Genomic DNA, 23647 nt, shown 5'->3' with positions numbered 1-23647 from the left:
TTTTCGATAGCATCGAATTTACCCTGTCGAGTCCATGGGAATGAAATTGAATTTAACGTCCCATATGGGCCGTATTTAATAGCTTGGCAATTTAATTTCGATGATCGTTAAAATAATTTTTTTTTTCTGACAGAGATTGAAAGTAATAGTTTTGACGCGGCTTCAGATAAATCAATGAAGCAAAAAGGAAGATAGATAGATAGATAGAGAGAGAAGGAGGTGAGGAGAAAGAGAGAGAGAGAGAGAAAGGGATGTAACCAATGTGTTAATCGTATAATGCATTTTAGAATCAACCGTACGAATGCTCAAATGTCTACAGTTAATATCTTTAACGAAGAGTAACGTAGATACGTACATATGTACATAGTACATACGTACACAAAATGTGAAATAGATTTCAACAATAGATTCGTGTTTGTAAACGATGTGCACGCGATCATTGATACTATTCCAAACTGTAACCATGAAAATGATCACGTACGTTGGCATTGCATTCTCGATCGTCACGATTCCAAGGAACGGAAGGTTTTATTAAGTATTAAAGACTAAGGGAAAATATGAGAGAAGAACTTTCGTTTCGTCGGGATAATAAAAGTAAAACAAATTTTTCTTGAATAAAGAAAAATATTCGTCTCGTCGAGAGAAAATAAATGAATAACCATTGGTTTATCATAGAGACTCCATTCGTACTCGTTGAATATAATAAAAGTTTTTCGATCTATTCATCTTATTCCTTTTATTTTCAAAATCGAGCTGACCAACACTCGGCTGATTTCTCTCTCTCTCTCTCTCTCTCTCTCTCTCTGTCTCTCTTGTTCTCTTACTTGCATTTTACAAACAATTATTAGCAAAAGGCTCGAATCTATCAAATATAAGATGAAATTATGAAGAAATTCTCTCAATGAATTTTCTTATTTACCTTGAAGGCGAGAGATCCTCTTTGGAAGGTGGCCGACTGTGGAACCTCGTTGGTGTAAAATGTTCCTCGCTCTCCTCGTGAGTAGACGGATGATAAGGGTAATAGCAAGTCTTCTCCTTCCCTCTTACCGTTCTCATCAGTACTCTACCAGATGTGTACCTGCGATCAGAGAGAGAGAGAAAGAGAAAGAGAGAAAGAGAAAGAGAGAGAGAGAGAGAGAGCGAAAGGATACGAGAAAAGGAGGATAGAGAGAAGAGAAAAAGAAAGGAAAAGAAAAGAGGGGGAGGGGGGAGAGAGAAAGGAAGAGAAGAAAAGAGAAGAGAGAAAAGGAAATCATTAGAAAAGCGAAGGATTCTGTAAATACTACTTATTAGAGGCGACTTTGTCCTCGCGAAAGAAGATGGATAGGAGAGAAGAGAGAGAGAGAGAGAGAGAGAGTGACGATGATGAACGTGACGATTTAAAAAAAAAAAAGGGATGAGAGAAAGGACGTAGGAAATGAAAGAAAGGAGTGAGAAAAAGTGTAATGGCAGCCATTATTCATCATTAAGCGTACAAATCTCAAAGCTGCCTTTAGTATTTTCCTTTTCCCTTATTTATCCTTTTAAATCTCTCTCTCTCTCTCTCTCTCTCTCTCTCTCTCTCTATCTCTGTTTGACGTGTTTTCTTATAGTCCAATTTCCCTTACACCCTCCCTCCTCCTTTCTCCTTCTATTGCGTTGTCATCTCCGGTGATCGATCGATCATTACGTTGCACGTCGTGCTTACTTACCTGTTCGTCTCGAATTTATACATGGGTCTTCTCATCACCAATAAACGCGGAAGAATGTGGATGAAGACTCTTTTAACCCATGGTGCCATCTGATGCGTTTGCGGTGACCGGAAATGGACGTTAAGGACGACGACGGTTACGCATATACTGTAAACAAAATAAATTTTGTAAATAATAAATTCGATAAAATATATATTTGGCTTATAAAGTTAATCAAACGTTTATATTAATATTGTTTTATTTTATTTTCTTTTTTTCTCGATTGGCATTGTTATCAAGGAATTCATAAAATGATTACCACTATCTCATTCTTTATCGTACCATCTTTCTCTTATACAAACTGTTTCCAAGCGTCATGGAATTGAAGGAGGGTCGAACAATGGAAATCAATGGACCATTGGCATAATACAGACATTCCGTATCTCGCCCTAACTCGTTCCTCTCTGGCAATTCCGCGAATTGATCGTTAAGAGGTCGACCGATCTCTCTCTCTCTCTCTCTCTCTCTCTCTCTCTCTTTTTGAGAGAAGAAGAGCCAAGGCAAATTGCCATAAGGTATAACCGAGAATGACTGGTAAGGAAGGAATGTAAATCTCACGAGACCATTCATAATGGAGCCAGCCATTTGCCCATCGAAGGTCGTTGCTCTTTTCTTAAATGGTAAGGGACAGCTTCTGCGATTTAAATTACATCGACGCTCTTTCTTCGAATCGATTTATCGAATCGCTATCCATCTTCCCAAGTCAACCCCTTTCTTATTCTCTTATCATTCTCCTTTTCTTTTTTTTTTCTTTTCTTTTTTTTTTGTTTTTTATTTTTCCTCCTTTTTTTTCCTTCTTTTTCTTATCGTCGTTATTTCAACCCTTACAAGCGTCGCCAAAAAGGAAAGCATCGTTTTACTCTCGCAAGTCTTTTTAATATTATCTTTACATTTAGATAAAGGCGGAGAAAAAAATTAATAAGAGGGGAAAGAAAGTTAAAAGGAAAGAGAGAGAGAGAGAGAGAGAGAGAGAAAAAAACACGTGTTTCACGTCGCCGTATAAATTAGTAAAGTACAGGCGTCTGGAATGTAACCGTGCCACTAAACGTTATATTACCTCCGTTGCACACCAAAATGGTTCTATAGTAATGGAATTGCGTTATTACCGCAAGATTTAGCTGCTCGTAATTTCGAGATGGAGAGAGAGAGAGAGAGAGAGAGAGAGAGAGAGAGAGAGAGAGAGAGAGAGAGAGAGAGTCGAAGGAAAGGAGAGTTGAAAGGAGGTTGTAACCTACGGTACAAATTGGGCTCGAAGCGAGAAAGTAATTTCTCTCGTTTATCGTCATGCAAAATACATTAACCTAATGCAATATATATATATATATATAATAGAAATAAAAATGAAAGATTTATTCGTTAATAAATTTATTAAACGCGCGATTTTTTTTCTCTCTCTTTTCAAAGATCCTAATCTAGTACGAGGATTAAGATCAAAGTTTTTCTTTTTTTCTTTTTTTCTTTTTTCTTTTCTTCTTTCCTTTTCTTTTTCTTTCTTCGAAGAAGTATCATTCATTTTAAGAAGAACGGTTTCTGATAGCTTTGAAGTTTTCGTTTTACAAGTCAATGCATAACCGAAGTGAGTAGTTTAATACTCGTTATCTACCGACCGTGTTCGTATTATTCTATCTTAATTTACATTTAAGAACTATAAGCCGTTCCCTTGAAATTTCAAGGGAAGAAAAGCTTGTCCGGACTATAGATACCTAAAGAGGAGACAGATAGAGAGAGAGAGAGAGACAGAGAGAGAGAGAGAGAGAGAGAGAGAGAGAGAGAGAGAAATGGAGATGGAGAGGAGAAGGAGAAAGAGATGCTTCTCTTCTTTGCTAAGAAAACGCGAGGGATTAGAGAGACGTGGAGGGAGGGAGCAGAGGACTCCGGCTGGATGTAGCTTGCTTGTGCTTGCTGATTAATGCGTCGTACCTCTTTCAATGTTACCAACGTGAGGAAAATTTAGAAGTTCTCTTCAGATATCAACGAAAAAGCAAACACGCCAAAAGCCTTACCATATACATTACCTCTGCAAACCCTCACGGCCCTCCCCAAGTAAACTGTTTTTATTCATAGTTGCTACAGCACGTACATATACGGTAATAAGTATTTACTTCGTTTGTACAATATTTTTCTTAATTTGAATTTCTTTCCATATAGGATGACATTAATTTGAGTCTTCATTCACAATTTTTTTTTTTTTTTTTATCGAGGACCATTAATATCATAGTTTAAAAAAATTTCCTTTCGAGCTTTAATTACTTTTAACGTTTCATATAAAATCTCTTCTCTCTTTCTCTCTCTCTTTTTTTTTCTTTTTCTTTTTTAATAAATTTATTTTTATCGATTTTATTTTTTTTTTTATTCTTAAATAAAATAAATTATATATATATATTTTTTTTTGTTATGTAAAATTTCAAACACTTTCGCATGTAAGACACTTTGATCATGAGAAAAATGTCAAGATACTTTTATTATTTGATATTTTTCTACTTTTTTCTTCTTCTTCTTCGTTTTTTTTTTCTTTTTTTATTAGTAAAATTAAGGACTTCAATAAGGAAACACGAAGAGGAACAGCTATCGTTGATGCAGAAATTTTCAAAAAGGTCAAATAAAGTTTGATCATTCGAGTAGGTACGTCCTTCATCTTTCTTATTTCTCTTCTCTCTTTCTCTCTCTCTCTTTCTCTATTCTCTTTTCTTTCACGTGATCTTTCTCTTAAAAAACCATTCTTTCTCCCTCTCTCTCTCTCTCTCTCTCTCTCTCTCTCTCTCTATCGTGTTACTTCGAGCATACTTTTTGCTAAAGCTTTTCCGGTGGACCTACGGATACTGCGGGAAGCGTTCTTTTCTTCATGACTGATGGGCGACGATGATGAAGCGACTTGGAAATTTGTAAGACGGCGATTCTCCACCGTGACGTAGGAAATCCGAGCAAAAAGGTAGTAGACTCGATCGAAAACTTTTTCTTGCCAAGGCTCCTTTGAGATTCTAGTTTCGTTCTTCGATAATCCTCTCTCTCTCTCTCTCTCTCTTGTTCTTTTCCTCTCTCTCGTTGAATCTCATCCATAAAAAAGTTCTTTTATTCCTTTTTTTGATTGTACGTGAGAGAGAGAGAGAGAGAGAGAGAGAGAGAGAAAGAGAGAGAGAGAGAGATCGTATATATCGACGAAAACGTTTTAAATAATCGATTATCCGGCACGTGTTACGAGGTACAGGATTGGTGCTCCACCCGCATTGTCCAAAAAACAGTCATTCACAGAGGGATCTGTCCGTGGCAGAAGAAGGACATTAATCGATTTGTTCGGATCCTTTGACCTCTCTTGGAAACAGGATCGTTCGTTATCTATCTGTTATCGAAAGGCAATCGGATAATTTTGCTTTTTTTCATTTCTCTTTCTCTCTCTCCCTCTCTCTCTCTCTCTCTGTCTTTGTATCTGTCTCTTTAATGGGAATGACTTGAATCGATTCGTTCGATGGCTTAACGCTTTTTTCTTTTTTTTTCTTTCCCTTCCCCTCTTTTTTTTTTATTCTTTGCCTTTACATCGAGGAAAAATCTATTCTTTCTATTAAAAAAGAAGAAGAAGAAAAAAGAAAGAAGAATCCTACTCTTTCTATCTATTCTTTCTTCGTTGTTTTTCTTCTTTTTCTTTCTACTATTTTTCCTTTTTTTCTTTTTTTTTTTCTCTCTTTTCTTTTCATTATAAAAATTCATTAAATTTATTTCGCAATTCTATCGACATTGACGCAAAGACGTCGGTGGATGTTCTATTTTCTTTTTATTTTCCTTTTTTCTTCCGCCATTATGTTACAACGGAAAGATTTTTCTTTTGAAAGTAGATTAAAAAAAAAAAAAAAGAAAAAAAAAATGGAGAAAGAAAGAGAGAGAGAGAGTGAGAGTGAAAGAGACAAGCGTAACGGCGAGAATTGGAAGACACAAAAATCTCTCAGGCAACTTTGTCGTCTCTTCTTCGTTTTAATACGCCGATCGAGCATCGTAATGGGCCCGGTGGCTAACATTCGAGCTGAGTTTTCAACTTGTTTAAACTTTCGACGCGGTCCTATCAATCGCTTCGAAAACTTTTCCTCTTCTATCCGAACGTTTCCACTCTTTTCTCCTATCACTCTTCCTCCCTCATTTTTATATCTATTTTTCTCTTTTACTATTTCCTTTTTTTCTCCTTCTTTTATTTCCTCTTACTTTTTTGTGCGTTCCTTTTTTTGTTTATGTTTTTATTTATTTTTTTTTTGTGTTTTTCCTTTTTCTTCCCCTTTCTCTCTTCTTCTTCTTCTTCTTCTTCTTCTTCTTCTTTCTTTTCTTCTTTTTTCATTTACATAGCCTTCTCATCTCGCACTCTTTCTCACAAATAGAAGGTAGAACCCCTTTCGAAGCCCTTTTCACAATCCTTTCCAATAGTTCCACTCGATCGAAATGACACGATTAAAAAGTTCGATACACTCGAGCAATACTATTCACTCTTACTTTTTCTCTCTTTCTCATTTTGAAAAGATTTAAAGTCAAGTACTTTAATGACTTTTCTTTCTTCGAAAAACGTTTTTCCGATAATAATTCATCTTACCCTTTTATATGATCTAAACACGTATTCTATATCCGTCATTGTGGCAGAATTGTAATTGTCGTAATTACAATATTTTTATCCTCCATTTAAATTATTCACCGATGCATCTTTCTCTCTCTCTCTCTCTCTCTCTCTCTCTCTCTCTCTCTCTTTCTTTCTGTCCCTTGTGAGAAAGCTTCCTAGCTTTCTTACTTTTTTATTGTGCGTGAAACATTTCCGTTCTTTCTATTCTTGTTTCGTACATAAGAAAATTATCCATTATTATTATTATTATTATTATTATTATTATTATTATTATTATTACTATTATTATTATTATTATTATCGATAATATCAGAGGAAAGTTTTTTTAAAGTGAAAGAAAATTTTTTTTTGTTTAGAAACTAAAACTTTGGACGTAACTACATAAATTTAATTGAAATTTTTGACAATACGTAATTGACATCATGAATGAATTAAAATGATAAATTTACAATATAATAGGAAAACTAACTTTAATCGATGGTATATTTAAATCTAACGAAAATAATAGCGATTTTCTTTATTTAAATCAACTCCCTGTAGCTCCCTCTTTATTTCTCCCTCTCTTTCGTTTCTTGAACAGTACTTTACGTAATCACCGTTTTCGAGAGTTCGATCAGAAACTGTCACGAAGGGTTGTTAAAGCTTTCTTCCATTGTTATTCATTATTCAATCGCTATGTGCTCGACATCTCTTCGGCCGATAAGCAAGGAAGTTGGAGTGAAGAAAAAGAAAAAAGGCAAAAAAAAATAAAAAAGAAAGGGAGAAAAGGAGAGAGAGAGAGAGAGAGAGAGAGAGAGAAAAGTAATACGTCTACTTGTTTAATTCTGCCGATTAGAAGTGAGGAATATTGAAGGTTGATGATACGGAGAACGTGAATCGGAATTTTTTTTTCGAGATATCACGAGAATTCATTTTCGGACGAATGGTCGAGCGACATTTTCTCAAGTAGAAAGGACATTTTTGAGATAACGATGGATTTAATCTTTTCCACTTGAGCAGACCTGTCGGCGGAAGGTGGCTGATTACAGCCGCCACACCAATCCCTTTTCCCTTCCTCATCTCCTTGCCACCCCCTCTGAACCTCTCCTATCCCATTCGCGTATAATCGTAAAGGAAAATGAGAGAAGCAGAAAAAAAAAACGTACCGGCGAAGGAATCGATCCGGTTGGCGCGTTCCATTTGAAAGTTAAATCGCGTTCAACTTGCAAATCGTTTGCCTCGCCTAGAAGAGAAGTGGGCGGAGTCTTCCTTGATTACTTGCCGCGCGGCATCTACCGATTGAATCTTAATCGGGAACGTTCACTCGTTCGACTTCAATATTTCTTGGTCTACCTATCACCACGCCCATTTAGTTTTACGACATTGATATTATTGTAATTAAACTATTTTTTTCTTTTCTTTTTTTTTTTTTCTTTCCTTTTCTCCTCTTTCTTTTAAATCTTTTTTTAGGGGATAATTACAAAGTTTATTCGGCCAATATGTCTCGCGACGATCGAGTTAATCTTACGATCCAGTTGGTCTTACGATACACGTTTATATTATTATACTGTAGTACATATAATTGATTTCTTTTTTCTTTTTTTTTTTGTTTTTTTTTTTTTTTGGTTTTAATAATTAAAAGGACAAATTAAAATGTACAGTTACATTCCTAGGACAATTATAAAATTTATTTTCTTTCTCGATATCTTCATAATCAATAGTAATATAGAGTGTTTATTTCAAAATGATTGTTTTCCACGTACCTGGAGAAAAAGAAAAAGATATAGAAAGAGAGACAGAGAGATATATAGAAAGAGAGAGAGAGAGAGAGAGAGAGAGAGAAAAAGTATATGCTTGGCGTGTTTCAAATGCAAATGAAAATTGTATGAACTTTCTCGTAGTCTCGAGTACACGCGTATACGAGGCTCATTGTCTCGTTCATTCATCCCTACAAAGACTTCCGAATAGTAAGCGTCGAAGGAAACGTCGGAGGAAGCGAATTGCCCTTTGTATTCAGGATAGCACGCTCGCTCGCTTCTGGCGTTTTGACGCTAAGTCGGCTTTTCGAATCGACGTTGGCAAAGTTTTAATAAAGAAGCTGACACGAAGAAGAGAAGAGAAGAGACAGAGACAGGGAGAGAGAAAGAATGAGAGAGAGAGAGAGAGAGAGAACCAGTCTATACTTTTACTTTCTCTCTCTCTCTCTCTCTCTCTCTCTCTCTCTCTCTCTCTCTCTCTCTTTCTCTATCTTCCTCCTCACCCTCCATTTAATTCTTTCTAGACGTTAGAAGGGCCAAGAAGCCGGTATGGAAGAGCAGCACTTTAAGCGATGAAATTTACTTAGCAAGAGAGTAACGACATCACTGTCCACTCGAATAGGTCCTTCAAAAGTGGGGAGTGGCTTGGAAGGGATGCTTAGTTAAAGGAAAGACGAAAAGAAACATGGCGACAAGGTGTCTTCCTCTTCGTAGGCATAATGGAGACCTTTAAAAGTTTCGAATTTTCCTCATGCAATATACGATAAAGTTCGATCTTATTTATATTCTTTTTCTTATTTCCGTGGCATAGTATTTATATATAATATTGTGTATATATATATATATATAGAGAGAGAGAGAGAGAGAGAGAGAGAAAAGGCCATAAATCTATGGGGATTTTGAGAGGTGGAGGAAGGAGAAGGATTAGATTCAAAGTCATGTTTCTCTTGGCCCCAACCCATTTCTAGTTTTAATGGATCACGGAGTTACTGGAAGCACTCCAACTTATATTCGAAAGTAAATTAAAAATATAAGAGTCCAATGTATCAAAGAAACTGTATAACTGGAAATTATCCAGATTATTCTGGGGTATAAGGCGTAACGAAGGAGGGGTGAAATGGGGATAAGAGAGTATGGAAAGGAAGTATTAGAAAAAGTAGCAATTATTAAACGACAGAGATGAAAAAAAATTATTTTCGTTGGACGTTCCTTTGAATTTTTCCTTTCTTTCCTCTTCTTTTCCTTATATTTTCGTTAAATTGCGACGATTTAATTAATATTTATTTTGATTATATCAAATTAATTACATACTAAAAAGTAGCTCGAGATTGTTGGCCGATGGAACACACCGGAAGAGAAAAAAAAAAAAGCAAGAAATTTGTTCTTGTCGAGATAAATCTTGCTTATATTTTTAGAGTAAGAGAGAGAGAGAGAGAGAGAGAGAGAGAGAGAGAAATAAATTAATAAATAAATAAAACAGGGACGAAGCAAAAGAAAGAAAAAAGAAAAAAAAAGAAAAAAGAAAGAAAAAAAAAGAAAAAAGAAAAGAAAAGAAAAGGAAAGATTTCAAAGAAGGGTAACTTTCGTTTAATAAAATATTGCCTTGGCCTGGCTTGAAAGTAACCTTTGTTCTACACGTAATTACCACGTCGATTCTGCTAGGGTAATAAAACGAATCGATCTTCATCGTGAACGAGTAATCGCAATATGTAGAAGAATGATCGTTAAAATTTTCTCTCGTGAGACATTCGACAAAGAATAAGGCTAAAAGAAAAGAGACAGAGACAAAGAGAGAGAGAGAGAGAGAGAGAGAGAGAGAAAAGCAAAAAAAAAAAAAAGAAAAAAAAATAAAAGAAATATCTATCCAGGCCTCGACTTTTTCTATATTAACCGTACTTTCAAAGGTCTCGTATTAGAAAGAAAGTGTGAGAGAGACAGAAAGAGAGATAGAAAGAGAGATAGAGAAAGAGAGATAGAGAAAGAGACAGATAAAGCTAGGAGAGTGTCCTATAAGTCACGCTTATAGTAAAAAGGATTGCACCGGTTCTCTCTCTCTCTCTCTCTTTTTCTCTCGCGCTCTCTCTCTCCTCTCTCTTTCTCTCATTGTACTAGCGAACTGAAACCGCAGGAAAACCGCAATCTCGGATAAACCTCGATTTTGCGTCGGATATACGCATGTGTGTCACGTAGCTAGACTGTGTCCTCCGGATTTTCTTCGTTTCTCTCGTTCTATTCTATGACTCTGTAAAAGAGGACGCAGTGATTAACTACCGAAGACAGACAATAGTACCCTTTCGTATTCCCTTTTTCTTTATCAATTCTCTTTTATCTTTCTTCTTTCATGCGAGATATCGCAAATAATAATTATCGACCACTTACTAGCTCCTCCTAAACGTTTCTTTATTATTTCTTGCTTTCTTTCTTTTTTTTTTTTTCTTTTTTCTTTTCCTTTTTCTTTTTATCCCTCTTACCTCCCACATTACATGAGATCGCAATTCTGCACTTTTTTCCTTTTACAAGGGGGAGGAAAAAAAAGAGAAAGAAAAAACGACATTGATTGTAAGTGAAAAAAAATTTGCGAGATTGAAACTCATTCAGCGGCAAATCTTTTACTGGTTGAAAAACGTGAGTAGTATCTACGGAACACCCTCGACATTATCGAGAAATTGGCGAGGAGGTCAATTGGAAGAAGAAGAAGAAGAAGAAGAAAAAGAGGAGACAAATTTCTGCTGTTATCCGAATGGCCGATTCAATATGGGCGGGTATCCGACGGGTGGCACTTCTATTCCGGAACTCATTTTCCTACGCCAATGCACTTTCATTGTGAGTTTCAAAGCATGACACTATTGATTCGAACGTAACAAATCGGCCGTGCAATTTATCTCTAATTATTATTATTATTATTATTATTATTATATATTTTCGAATTGGCAATTGTTCAAATCAAATTGTCCCTATTAATTTGAACTCGTTTTAATTGTTAATTAATTATGTTTGAAGTATTTATATATTTATTTTCTTTTTTCGTAAGTATAGTAATCGATGTCATACAGTGGGACGAAGTTAAACGATTGTTCTAACTGGATATGTCCTCTTTTAAAAATATACCTTGTCAAAAGTTTCTTTAATGAAGACAATGAAATAGTAAAAGACTATCGGTGGAGACGATAAAAACGATGTTAAATCGTAAAGTTACGTTTTAGGGTTGAGTAAAAAGCTCGTTGGGTAATTACGATCGTGTACTACAGTTGCGTTTATTCAACTTCTTCTTCTTCTTCTTCTTCTTCTCTCTCTCTCTCTCTCTTTTTTTTCTTCTATTTCCTTCTTTCACGAATCGTCTCGTTCACGCAACCAGTCAGCTTTCGACGATGTTTCATTTCTTTTTTCTTTTTTATAATTTACTTTTATATAACTATATATATATATATATATATATATATATATATATATTTCTTTTTATATACTTCGTGTCGAACCAAGAGGTTAAAAAATCTTTTGTTGAGTTTATTGAACTCGCAAGATACATAGATAGATATATATATGTATGTATTAAATACATACAATAGTATATCTCTTACTCTCTCTCTCTCTCTCTCTCTCTATCTCTCTCTCTCTCTCTTTCTCTTTTACTCTTGTAATTTCGTTTTATGCTCGTTAGTCATTCACATTTCTTTCATTTTCTTCCATTCGTTCATTACTTTTAATTTAATTTCGCATTTACGCTATTGCACATTCCCATACATACTCGCAATATCAGACGCAATACTCATTTTATGGCTTCAATTATTACATCTCGAAATATAATTTTTTAGCTGATGCAGTTATTTCGGAGACTTGATTCCGGTGATTTCATTTTCACGTATACTGCAACCACTTTATATATAAATATATATATATATATATATATATTTTTTTTTTTTTTTTAATAAAAAGAAAAGAGAGAGAGAGAGAGAGAGAGAGGACAAAAGGAAAAAGAAGAGGGGTCGAACTAGAAATTCGCAACGATATAGAAGGATGCTATTATCCACACTATGCGATGATAGTTCGAGGATACGATTTTTGTTAGCGACAGGATAAAACTATTTTTGAACAGTGCTCAAGTGGATAGACTTGGCCAAGGTAGGCATATATATATATATATATATATGTAGCTATGTTGTATGTATGTATGGATGTATATATACATACATATATACCTATCTACCTACCTACGTACTACGACGTGGTGCTTCAGAGAAGAGAGGATTGGATCGTTGCCGAGAATGGGAATAATAGGTGCAACCTTTTCAAAAGGTCATTGTATCTTTGTTTAATTATCGATTTATATAGCATTTTCACGTGAATACGTGTTTCTTACTAATGACATTTCAATCTTTTCTTTTCCTTCTTTCTTTCTCAGAAAATTAATCACTTCAATGAATTATGGGATTATATTATTACCCGTGATGGAATCGGAAATACTTTTGAATTTTTTTTATTTTGCTCGTTAACACTTTTATGAAGTAAAAAAAAAAAAAAAAAGAAAAAAAAAAAGAGAAAAAAGAAAAAAGAAACAGGAAGAAAGAAAATAAAGAAAAATATTTGAAAATCCTTCGCGAGAAAAGAATGTACGGTGTACCGTCTTTGCGCCAAAATAAGAAGACTTTTAAGGAGAAGAAACGTGGGTCTCTATGTCGTATTCGTTGGTAGCAACCGATGGCTCGTAGTATCGCGACTTCGTACCATGCTCAAATTGGATTCTACTCTCGGAGGAGAAGCCTTGAGAGGTAACGGGTCCGTGGTCGGCAAACGGAAATCTCTTGGCACTTCCTATGCCATTCCTCTCGGTTCGAATTTCCAATCTAGGTATGCCAAGCAAAGTAGAAGTCGCCATATTTAGGACAGCCTCTCTTGCATTAAAGTCGAGATGGTACATCGAAGGAGTCTCTTGAGGGTTTTCTCTTCTATCCCTTCCCCCTCCTATAACCGCCACTGCCTTTGCCGCTAGCTCTGCCTCTCTACTTTCTACCACCCTCTTTTTCCATTCTGATCCAATGAACTTCCCAAGGTACAATTTTCATCCAAGCGTGTTATTCTTTCTTCTGATATCGTAAATCGATACGTAATGGTGGATGATGATGCGGCCCTCTCTTCTTTATTATCCTGCAAATATTTTCGCGAGCCATACGGTAACTTCGATTTTCAATATATGTACTGCAATATAATATACGATGATATCGTATCGAAGAACTTTGTGTCGGTGTATAGAATTTTCTTTTTTTTCTCTTTTTTTTGCTTCCTTTTGCTTTCTTTTTTCTTTTTTTTCTTTTTCTTTATTTTTTCTTCAAAGGTTAAAATCCTCTTTAAAAAAAAAAAAAAAAAAAGAAAACAAAACAAAACAAAAGAAGATGAAATAAAAGTCCATCAATCTGATAACGATACGAGACTAGAAGTATTATCGACTATGAAAAGTATTTTTCTTTAATTTTCATCGCAGTTTGATCGATTGATCCTACTCGTTTCAACGTAATCGATGATTAATAATTAATGCAACAATAATTTTCTCGTATAATTGTAAAATCATCCGGTCATATTTAGTCGATTTTATGGATTCTGTTGGACACATTTGCGCTAACAGCAATAGCAACAGCAGTAATAACAACGATAGCAAAAGCAACGATAATAGCAGCAGCAGCAGCAGCATACGTTCCGCTTCTATGCATCGGACTACGATTCATATGCTGCCCGCAGCTGTTTAACCATTGCAAGCTATTCCTTTCCTATTTGTTATTATTTTTTCCGTCCTCTCTCTCTCTCTCTCTCTCTCTCTCTCTCTCTCTCTCGTGTTGATAATTATTAATCAAAGTCAATAATTTTATAAATATAATATAAATTAAATATAAACATTGGTCTAGAAGATATCATCGTGTATCTCGTTAAGAGAAGAAGTGAGAAGGTTATAAAGATAAGAGAAAAAAGAAAGTAGAAGAGGAAGCAGAAGAAGAAGAAGAAGAAGAAGAAGAAGAAAAACAAGCAAGAAAATGTTCGGTAAGGTAGACGCGTTTGCCTCTCGTCGTCTACAACCATCACCACTGCTACTGCCGCCACCACCGCCACTTCCACCACCACCACCACCACCACCACCACCACCACCACCACCACCACCACCACCAGCAACACCTAGTAGTTGTTATATAGGTCAGCTGGTCGTCGACATTCTGGGACATTAATTTCAGAAGTGTTTCTATTCACACCCCTCCCGGTACGAGTTCATTGGCCCGTAAGGGCTCTTTTCATAGGGGTGCCTGCCTCATACGGGGGTGCTAGCAGCCAGCGTAGTAAGCTCTTTGAAACTGGTTCAGAGCGGTCGTTTAATATTAATGGCAGCATTTGCGACTCCGTATGGACGACGTTTAACTAACGAGACCTGGCGATTCGGTCGACGTACATACATACATACATACTACACTCACCCACGTACGCACGCATGCACGCACGCACGCACGCACGCACGCATGCACGCATATAAGCAAACATTTGTGCATTGCAGACACATGGACGATTTCAAAGTTTTTTTGCTTTTTTTTTCTTTTTCTTCTTCTATTTTATTTTATTTCTTTCGACCTATCTTTATTCTCCTTTCTCCTTTTGTTTTTCTTTCTTTACAATACATTCTTCTCTTCTATTCTCTTCTCTGTGTTTTTTTTCCCCCCCTCCCGACTCCCCTTCCCCTCTTCTTGTTTCTCTCCCTCTTTGTTTCTCTCGATCTGTAAAATGCACACGCTCTAATCGATGACTTCGGTGACTAGCTTGCTAAGTTGAAAGGGATCGTTGACGCGCCGAGGCCATAGAGGGAAGAATTTAAACGAAGCTCGAAGCTCTTTTCGGATCGATTGAATGTTTCTGCGAGGCCATCCGATAGAAGAACTCTTTTGCTCTCCCTATCTCTTTTCCTCTTTGAGTTGAGTTTATGGCACGTTAACGCATGCATAGTATAACGTAATTGAATATTGTGCGTAATATTATATATCCCAAGTACATGCTCATCGAGGTACAAACATTTATTGTAAAGCGTAAAGGCAAATGTTTACTCGTTCGCGGATGATTAAATGGTCGGTAATTTCATAAAGTATTCTTGTATAGATTATATATATATATATATATACACCTTTATGTGTGTGTGTGTGTGTGTGTGTGTAGGAAGAAGGAGATATTTATAGAGAAAGAAGAACATTCGTTTGATACAAGTTTTTAATTTGGTTTAACTTTGTAAGTTTTTTTAGGAGAATTTATTATTATTATTATTATTATTATTATTATTATTATTATTATTATTATTATTATTATATATACAATGAAGATAGTAAATGATATTTTCTATTTGTAGTTTTATTTCTTTCCTTCTTTTTTTTCTTTTCTTTTCTTTAAGTGGATTTGACCGGTGATTTCAAATCGCAAAAGTCATAAAACAAGACGTTAGCTTTATGATGCGGAAGGGTCAAAGGTGGAAAGAGAAATAAAGAGAAATAGGAAGAGAGAGAGAGAGAGAGAGAAAGAGAGGGACAGAGAAAAAGAAAAAGAGCAGGATGGAAGATAGTTTTCATTGCAACGTTAGGACTCAGAAAAGCATGAAAGAAATTGGGAGATATTTCCAAAACGTAAGCGAGGTATAGTTAAAAAAAAAAAAAAAAAAAAAGAAAAAAAAAAAAAAAAAAAAAAAAATTAAAGTTTCAAAATTCTACGACAAAATGTCGTAATAAGCAACAAAGAAAACAAAGAATTATAAATCGTTATAAACGTTATTCCATAGAATTTTATGAATATAACATATCCCACTGTTGTCCTTTAGTTTCCTATCTTTTATATTATTTACAAACGAACGACATTCTCCTTTATATCTCACGTAAGGTATTCTCGCACATTCGAGTTAATACAAAAACCATGAATCCTTCTATCCCATTACTTTTATATCGTAAAAAGAAAGAGATAAGACGTTACTCTTGGTATATGTATAAAATATTCCCAGATGATAAATTATATCATGAGTTTCGCAGTTAGCAGATAACATACGTTTATATAAACAAGAAGTTTCATACAGAGACGGTTTAACATTGACCTCCCCTTCCTCGTTTCTCCCGTAAACGCAAATATCTCGAAGCTAAGTAATAGCCAAACTACATAACATTTCTACAAATACCATAAATTTAACTTCGATCAAATCCAAACGTCGTTCATTTCGACTTTCGTCGGTTTCGTTATTACTTTAAATGACATTAAAATTATAATAATAAATTAATAATTAGATTTTATGAAGTATCCAAGATCATTTATTTACAGTTTATACGATTCCTATCGGTATACGGTAAAAGAATATATATATATATATATATAATATATAGAGAGAGAGAGAGAAAGAGAAAGAGAAATCGTGTAGAAAAGCGTATCACCTTTTTCGTTAATATTCAATGTACGTGAAATGTCAAACGTGTACTGCAAGCCAAATTCGAAGGTATTCCATAATAGCCTGCAGCTTGAGCAAGCACGAAACTAATCTACAAACTCGTTGCAAGCTGATAAGTCAAGCCCATGTTTAACTTTGGTTGTGACGTTGCTTCCAACCAGAGGTCGTGTATAATTAGCGATTATTGAATTTGCGATTTGCCCGCTACGATTACATAGAAAAAGAGAAATAGAAAGGGGGAAAAAGAGAGATATCAAAACGATCTCGTTATCGTTTTGCTCGAATTCATGAGAATTGTCGGATATTGGTGAGAGAGAGAGAGAGAGAGAGAGAGAGAGAGAGAGAGAGAGAATATGGAAGTTTATATTCGTTATACACTTGATTGACTTACGATTTAAAATGTACATTTCATTTCCATTCGTGATTTGAAATCAAAATTATATGATATTATTATTATTATTATTATTATTATTATTATTATTATTATTATTATTATTATTATTATTATTATATCGATTGGGGAGGGAGAGAGAATTAATATTATTTTTTTTTCCTTCTTCAGAAATATTTTCTTTTTTATTTATTGATTTTATTTTTTTCGCCGAACAATAATCTCAAGACTATCAATCGAAAACGATGGAAATTATTTCAAATGTTATCAAATGAATTATCCTTTACGATGGATATCTTTAAGAAAACGATTTAACTTTTTTTTTTTTATATATATATATATATTTTTTTTTTCCTTCCTCCTCATTGTATTCCTTTAAATCAGATCTTCAGATTATCCTACTTATCTCTCTCTCTCTCTCTCTCTCTCTCTCTCTCTCTCTCTCTCTATTCTTTAATTTTCAAAAAAGATATCGTTTTCGATATATACTCTACATTTGGAACAAAATACAAATACATATCTTCCTTCTCTGAGTATTGTAAGCGATGTAACAAGGATGTTCGAACAGTCTCTATTCGATGATAACCCACATATGAAGACAAAAAGCTTTTGTTCGTCCTTTGAATATCACGATGACGCAATGGAGACCTTTCGGTAGGAACTCTTGTCTTTTGATAAAGCGAAGAGAAAACGATATCTCGTTTATGGGAGGAGGGAAGAGGAGGAGACGGACGGGGAGAGGGGAATATGAGGGCCAAGAGGAATGGGCGGTCGGAGGATGAATAAGTGAAAGAAAAAGGAAACGGTTTGGTCATCTTCTTCTTCCTGACATTATTACATTAGTTTCGTAATTCCGTCATTTTTCATCGACCTTTTCTTTTTCTTTTTTTTTTTTTTTTTCTAATCCTCTACCAGTTCATCCATCGATATTCGACATCAAATATTTCAAAGTGTCTTATTGCCAGTTAAAGAAAAAAAAAAAAAAAAAGAAGAAAAAAAAAAGAAAAAGAAAAAAAAAAGGAGTAAATCAGATAGTTTCTTTATTGTTGTTGTTCATTTTTATTTGTTTATTTATTCATTCGTTAAAGAAGGAACAAACTATTTCCAAACGAAAGTTCGAACTTTAATTGTTAGTCATTCGTAATGTTCCATTAAGTAGACATTGGTACGCTTCGAGATGTCATGGCAATATATTGTTGTCTGTTAATGAGAAAGGAAAATCAGATAGCACAGGGGTTTGTAGAAAGGGCTGGAAATTTAGGGGAGGGTATAGGAATAGGTGTAAGGAAATTAGGTACAAGGTGAATTAGGTAGAGGATAATCGAATAGCCAGAAACATAGTAAATGTATGTATGTATGTATTTATATGTGTTACAGAAAAAGAGAGAGAGAGAGAGAGAGAGAGAGAGAGAGAGAGAGTGGGATACAGGAATAGGATCTATGGTATGGGAGAAATTTCTAACAGAATGAATTTACTTTCTAAACCCAAATGCGTCCTAACCGCAATGAAATTCAAATTCGATGCAACGAGATCGTCTTTCTCTTTATTTTTCTTTTTCTTTTTTTTCCTTTTTTTTTTCTTTTTATTTTGCTTTCTTTCCTTTTCATTTTACTTAAATATTTATCTCCGTTACCTCCTTCTTTCTTTTCCAAATTGTTCTTTTGTTTTTTCTTTTCTTTTTCTATCTTGATGATCCTCCCTCCTCTCTCTCTCTCTCTCTCTCTCTCTCTCTCTCTTTCTAAATATATATATATATATATATATATATATATATATATATATTTCCTGGGTATCTTCAACTTTCCTTTCTCTTAGATTTCCAACGATCGAAACGATTTCGAAATAAGACGATACTCCTCGTTGAATTTCGAATGAGACATTCCGATTAGAATTTCTAAGATTTCTTTGCTGAAAGATTTCTTCCAACACGAATAGATATAAAATGTTAATTCATTAAATGTATCATCTAACGTTATTCATACGATTAACAATTTCTATGATTATTTATATACAAAGATATTTATAATAATATTTCGATAAAATTATTTCATTAATTTAGAGTTCTTTTTCTCGAGGTCGTCCGATGAAAAATCTCTAGAAATTGAAATCAACTACGTTCTTTTCCCGAAAAGTATATCTACATACCGCCTTTCACGCAAAGTGAAAACGTTCTCGTAAAAACACGAGTTTCCTTATCACTCTTTGTCTATCCTTCTCTATCTTTCTCTTTATATCTCTTTCTCTGTTTTTTTTTCTTTCTTTCTTTTTTCTTTTTCTTTTTTGTTTTGTTTTATTCGAATCGTTTCCATCGCGAAGAAAGCACCGCAACGTTTTAAGCGCGATTGCAATACGAAAGGGAATAGATTTTCTAACTGGTGCGAGAGATATCTTTGGTTTTATTATACCTATTCTCCATTTTAAAAGATTTCTTTTATCTCTTTTTCTTCTTCTTCTTCTTCTTCTTCTTTCTCCCCATCGTAATTTGATTTTTTTTCTTTCTCTTTTTTTTTTTTTTTTTTTTTTTTAAGATCAATTTCGGTCAACACAAAAGCAGGTTTGTCGTTTCTCGTGAACCACATCGTCGAAGAGTATTCGAGCGAAACGTTTCACCCTTCTTAATACCAAGGGTAACTTGAGAAAAGATCGTACGTGTCTCTCGAGGGAAGCTTAGTATAGTTTTCAGGTCTTGAAATGTACATCGAGAGAGGATCGTGGCGGTCGTCGTTATTTGCTTTTCCTTTTTTTCGAGGCCGCTTCCGAGTAATCCGAGAAGCAGCTCGTAAACACATTCCAAGCACGCAGCGTTGCGTGTTAGTTAATGATAAAGGAAGAGAAAAGGGGGTGGATCGAGATAAAAACTTGTACGGTTGTATAGGGATGCATTAGAAACCGGTGAACTTTTTCGAAAGATAAAGGCAGTATCGTATAAAAAAACATTTGAAGTTCCGTAAGCATTAATCGTATCCATTCGAATTTTAATCAATATGTATATATATATATATATATATATATATATATATATATATATTCATTGAATTAATGAACTTTGATAATTTACAAGTTGTTCTAAATTTCTCGATAATTTTTCAAAGACACAAGCGAAATCGACTTTCTGGTTGGCATTACTCACCTTATCGATACGAGTATCATGGCGAATATCAGGTACTTCCCAAGCAATGGCACGACCAACGACGTTGGCGGAATAATCTCAACGACCAAGAGGAAAAACACGTGAAGACTGATGAGGATTGATATGGAGAGGGTCACCTGAAACGTGACAAATTGTGGACATTTAACTTTCCCTCTTATGTACATATATCCCTACTAATCTATCTTTTAATTTTTTTTCCTCTTCTTACGGATATACGTATAAACTTGTTATATCTTTTCTTTACTTTCATACCTTTAGATATTAAAATTTTGTTCGTTTGAAATAGTCTAAAAAGAAAAAAAAAAAAAAAAAAAAAAAAAAAGAAAGGAAAGATAAAAAAAATAATAACAACAGCATACGAAAAATAATCTTCGATTAAGAACATGGTAAATCAGTTGTAATAATACGACGGTGATAAAAAAAAATTAATTTGCTAGACCTATCAAAAACGTAAATTAATTTAATAAATCAATATATATATACATAGGTAACGTTATTATCGGTAATGTTATTTTTAGAGGGATTAAAATCCTTTTCGTGTTGAGACCATCCCATAAAGGGAGAAAGATACAAGTCTTTTCTTATTCTTTATTTTCCCTTTTTTTTTTCTCTCTCATCTTCCTCTCCTTATTCGAGCTTGGCATCCCTCAACGTATTACGAATTTAAGCTCAAGTTGGGAAGAAAAAAAGTAGAAAGAAAAAAAAAAAAAAAGAAGAAGAACAGGAAAGTACGGATGATGATGGTCGTCTGAGACGAGAGAAAATTCGTATTTATAGCTTGGATAAAGAATACGACGAAGAAATGAGAATGAAGGGTAAGAACGTGTCCGGTTAAAAGGAAGAACTTTCGAAACTGATACCTCTATCATCGTTTATATTTAATAAATTACGATAATACGATATCATTTGGATATCATTAAATATATATCAAATATTCACGAATACGTATTTTTAATTGATCTCGGTGTTTAATATAGCAGAAAATTTCCAATGGAATGTTTTCGAAGTGATAATCGTTCCCCATAGTTAAATAATTCCCATTGGACCGACCATTAAGACATTCACAATCGGATTGCTTCGCCGTTGTTCTATAATTGGTTCTTCGATCGACAAAAGTGGGAAGTTAGATCCGTGAGAATTTCTAGATACACTTGCCACGATATATATATATATATATACAGATACACATACACAAAAACCTATACAGAGAAACGTGCCAAAGCTATTTTCGTTCAGCGAAGAAGACACGTATCTCTCTTCTAGGCTTTCAATGAAATCGACGGCGAGGGTCTGACTATCTTGAATCATTTATCTCCCCAACGTTCTTCGAGTATAACTTTTCTCCTGAGAGATTCTATAGACTCGCTAGTAAAACACATATACACCCACATACGCCCACATTCATCCCCACGCGAACGCACGTATACAGATACAAAAAGATACATTCGTTTTATATATCACTATATTGGAGAGGGAGAGAGATGAGTGGGTGGCAATCCTTCTCCGTTGTTTTCCGATATGCCAAGTACGACGCTTGCATTTTCGACGTATTAATTTATAAAATGGTAGAAGAGTTTCGGTCCTCGACACGAGAAACAAGATCTATTATCAACTTTCCATTGGTTCTCCTACGCGCTTTTCGCAAACAGACCTCATCGTCGATGCAGTTTGGTCAATATTGTCTCTTCGATTGGCGCACCTATTACACATAATCGTTAACTCTAATCTAATAACGGATAATTGACAAACCTTAAGCGACATTGTTTTACATGATATGTATTTCAATCTAAATAACAACAAAGTCTGATGATAGATTAGATCGATAGAGTATATATATATATATATATATATATATATATATATATATATCAAACAGGTGTCACTTCTCATAAACTTCATTCGATTTAAATCGATACCATTATGTATTAAAATGGAATAGAATTTGTAATCTAACATTTCGAATGTTAACTTCCTATGGTGTCACTTAACTTTACCAGTGATTGAACCAAAGCGAGCAGAGATCGTATGGTAATTAATGGTACGGCATTCTCTGTTTGAGGGTGAACAGAGAACACAGATGGTGCCTAGATACATTCTCTCGAAGGATGTAGGACATTCCGAGCGTGTAAACGTCAAGGTATTTAAATGACACTATTTGGATCGTTCAATTGCATACATATGTTGTGTATATATATATATATATATATATTGTACATATGTGTGTGAACGAATGTTCCTAATGAATTACGAAATAGATGAGACGAGATCTATCTTTGTGGTCGATGATTTGTGTAAATATATGTAACATCAGTTGCGAGCTTTGACTTTTCCATATTTTTACTTTTCTCCTTTTTATTCATTTTTTCTTTTGTTTTTTATTTTTCTTTTTTTTCTTCTTCTTCTTCTTCTTTTTTTTTTTTTTTTTTGGTTCATCGTTGAACCATAGAAAAGAGCATCCAGATAAAAGAGGTCTCGTAACGGAAGTTCGACTTTTCGTTAGACTGCTGCTCGGCAAGTTGGAGAGTCGAGAGCATCGAATACGGATATATTCTCACACTCGAACACGAATTTCTAGTCCAGGTAGTACCACCTCTCAGTCGTCCTGAAGTCTTTTCCTAGACATACTCGTGTTATACGCGATATATATATATATATATATATATATATATATATGTGTGTGTGTGTATGTGTGTGCATATGTGTATGTATATATGTAGATTCTGTACGAGAAGGGTGCATTTTCACGACGATTTCAAGCTCTTCCCTCTTTAGATCACTCGAGGGATCACGACTCGCCTGTTCTCAGAGATAACTGTGATGAACTACCGAAACCTATACACGATAGAAACGAATATGAGAAATCGAGAGAGAAAACCCTCTAGGCTATTCTCGATAGATAAAACATCTTCGAACAATAAAGGGAGAATTATTGTTGAAAGAGATGAAAAAAAATGTAAAATAAATATTTTTCAACGAGATAAAACTAAAAGACGATTATTTCAATATACAAAGTATACCTCGTTTATTTGTTTGATATTTATAAAATTGATCATGTACGTATATGTAAAGCGGTTTAACAAAAAAAAAAAGGAGAAAAAAAATATTCAAATAGAAATAAATATGAAAACGATTCGAACCAATCATTTTGACTGTTTTCTTTTCTTTTTTTTTTTTTTTTTTTTTTTTTATTCATTTAAACTAATAAATGATCAAAAATTCTTTGTAGAGATTAAGCGTGTTTTTTCGTCATTTCTTTTTCTTTTCTTTTCCTTTTTTTTCTTCTTCTTTTAAGAGAAACGAAGTAACGATGGTTCGTACATACGAGGGAGTAATTTTGAAAGAAATATGGGAATTCTCTCGGGTGATCGTATACACACTCACACACACATATCTATATATATATATATGCACATGTAAAGTGGCATATAGCGTTTTCAGGGCGTCAATCAAGCGGGCTGAATCGATAAGCAATATCGCGGTCCGGTGATTGACCTGCAGCAGCCAGTGCGACTATCGAAATTACATCTTCTCTCTCTCTCTCGTTGTATGTATATATAGCTATATATACATATATATATATATATGTATATGTGTATATATATTGCTT

At 34.4% G+C, this 23647-nt stretch overlaps 1 protein-coding gene across 4 annotated transcripts in view; it reads right to left on the bottom strand.

The window, feature by feature from the left end:
• nAChRalpha4 (nicotinic acetylcholine receptor alpha4) overlaps positions 1-23647 on the bottom strand; it is a 135930-nt gene that overhangs the window by 5193 nt on the left and 107090 nt on the right. For all 4 annotated transcript variants that reach the window (XM_085659630.1, XM_035875312.2, XM_085659632.1 and 1 more), the window contains 3 exons: positions 20020-20156; positions 1692-1838; positions 920-1078 (listed from right to left, as the gene is read on the bottom strand). In XM_085659630.1, the coding sequence (XP_085515756.1) occupies positions 920-1078; positions 1692-1838; positions 20020-20156 (443 nt within the window). The remainder of the gene's footprint in view (positions 1-919; positions 1079-1691; positions 1839-20019; positions 20157-23647) is intronic.

Source organism: Vespa mandarinia, chromosome 10, assembly GCF_050613455.1.
Source record: "Vespa mandarinia isolate Hongniang chromosome 10, ASM5061345v1, whole genome shotgun sequence".
NCBI lineage: Eukaryota > Metazoa > Arthropoda > Insecta > Hymenoptera > Vespidae > Vespa > Vespa mandarinia.
Note: the sequence above shows the minus strand (reverse complement) of the source record. Positions and strands in the feature narration are given on the sequence as shown.